A 1,981-nucleotide genomic window follows, 5' to 3' on the forward strand; every position below is an offset into this window, starting at 1 on the left:
CTACCCTACTAGTAAATACTAGACCATTCGCCAAGATACGGGATAGTTCTAGAAACAAGAGAGCGTGAGAATTGTCACGTGTATCTCGATGACGCAACAATATATATATAAACCGTGTAGAAACATCTACAGTTATTGTAATAAATAGCTATATGGTAAGTTGATGTGAAAACATCTTTGATTTACCTGCTTTGATATCTGTCTACCACCTATTTATAATTGTTGTGTGTTTTTTTTTTCATAGCAAAGCCACATCGAACTATCTTGCCATGTCCATCGAGGGGAATCGAACCCCTGATTTTAGCGTTGTAAATCCGTAGACTTACCACTGCATAGTTTGTTGGTATTACTTAGCGAATAAATGTAATTTGACATTTCAAGTCTGACAAAATGAACACAAATGTCATATTTGAGATGAACCTGAAAAAGGGTTTATAAGAGTTTTCCTTTCTTACATTTATGGGTATCTTTTAATTTTGTTGTAATATCTCATGTATCCAGCTAGTACAATATACGTAAATAAGCAATACAGTTTTATTATTACTTATATTATTATATTTATGTATAAGATTTTGAGCTCAAACTAATATAATCACGTGATAGAACTAACCCTTTTCTTTGCACTTGTGATTTACATAATTCCTCTTTTTACAGACCCGCTGCGTCATTTTCCGAGACGTTCATTTGTTGTGGTGATAACCAATTAGTGTCGTGAAGTAATCCGTAGTTGATAATTTCATGTTAAAACGTTTATGTGGATATTATTTATGGTGAATTGCATTTTAATGAAAATTCAATATTTAAAGACAATCATACGTATTTAGGGTTTTCAGAAAATTGATTAAACGATTTCACGAAAAAGAGTGAAACGCCAAATGTGTATTACGACGCGGAACTAAGCTACCCCCTACGTCATCAACTTACTCCGCGTAGCGCAGTTGAGACTGGATCGACAGCTGGTGCGAGGATGGCATTATTATGCGCTGGGGCAATGTTGCACAATTTCATCACTTACTTTAGAATGACTGTGAAGATAAAGGTTGCTTCATCCCCCAACTACAATTTGGGTCATTAACTCTGTAGGCTCCAGTTCTCAAGGGACGTTACTTCGTACAAATGTCACTGAAATTCAGATTAACTGTTCAAAATACCGTTACTTCTGTTATTCTAATAAGACGTTTAAAGCAGCCGTTATACTTGTACTTATAGAGAATATAACTCTTTCGTAATAGTTCATAGAATTTGAATTGAACTTGAAGTAAATAGTTTTGTTCAGGTTATTTTTTTATTTACTAATTTTGATTGAAATAGCCAGCATACAATAGTATGGCTTTGGATTTCATTGCAGGATGTGTTGGGGGTAAGTTAATACATCTTGATCTTGAAATTGTGTAAAGGAAATAGCCTTAATTATGTTAATATTACGGCTTAAGCGTTAAATCAATTATCGTATGTTATACTTATAAGTTAGAGGTTGTTTGGGTTTTGAATTATAAGATGTACTGAAATTTGTATAAATATATACATATATGATATTGTTAAACCTCTTATTTAAACAAATTATACAATCCTAACTACAAACAACTAGTTTCTGTTTTCATGTTTGAACTTTATTTTGCATAAATACTAGTACTAGTACCGTTTACTGTGTTAATAAAATAAAGAGACTGAAAAGCAGAACTCAATAAATGAAAGCTGAAATGACAATGACCACTAAAATATGTGCCAGAATAAAATTGAGGATAACTCATTGAAGAAATTCCTCTCGTGAAGATAAAAAAAAATCCGAAAACAAAACTTAGAACTGACCTTAAACTGTTAACTTAAAAGTTAAAGTACAAAATATATATCGATATGAATATTATTTTAATAATCAGGTTGGAAGCATGAAAATAGAAAATTCTGCTTGTGGTCCCATAGTATAACACACACACACACACACACACACACACACACACACACACACACACACACATAGTAT

The 1,981-nt window shown here is 32.4% G+C and overlaps 1 protein-coding gene across 1 annotated transcript in view; it reads left to right on the forward strand.

Moving 5' to 3' along the window:
- The first annotated feature begins 915 nt into the window (after window positions 1-915).
- LOC106464957 (mitochondrial basic amino acids transporter-like) overlaps window positions 916-1,981 on the forward strand; it is a 30,595-nt gene continuing 29,529 nt past the window's right edge. The window contains exon 1 of the mRNA XM_013925131.2: window positions 916-1,360. Within this exon, the coding sequence (XP_013780585.1) occupies window positions 1,327-1,360 (34 nt within the window). The 5' untranslated portion in view covers window positions 916-1,326. The remainder of the gene's footprint in view (window positions 1,361-1,981) is intronic.

This window comes from Limulus polyphemus, unplaced genomic scaffold, assembly GCF_000517525.1.
Source record: "Limulus polyphemus unplaced genomic scaffold, Limulus_polyphemus-2.1.2 Scaffold1793, whole genome shotgun sequence".
Classification (NCBI taxonomy): domain Eukaryota; kingdom Metazoa; phylum Arthropoda; class Merostomata; order Xiphosura; family Limulidae; genus Limulus; species Limulus polyphemus.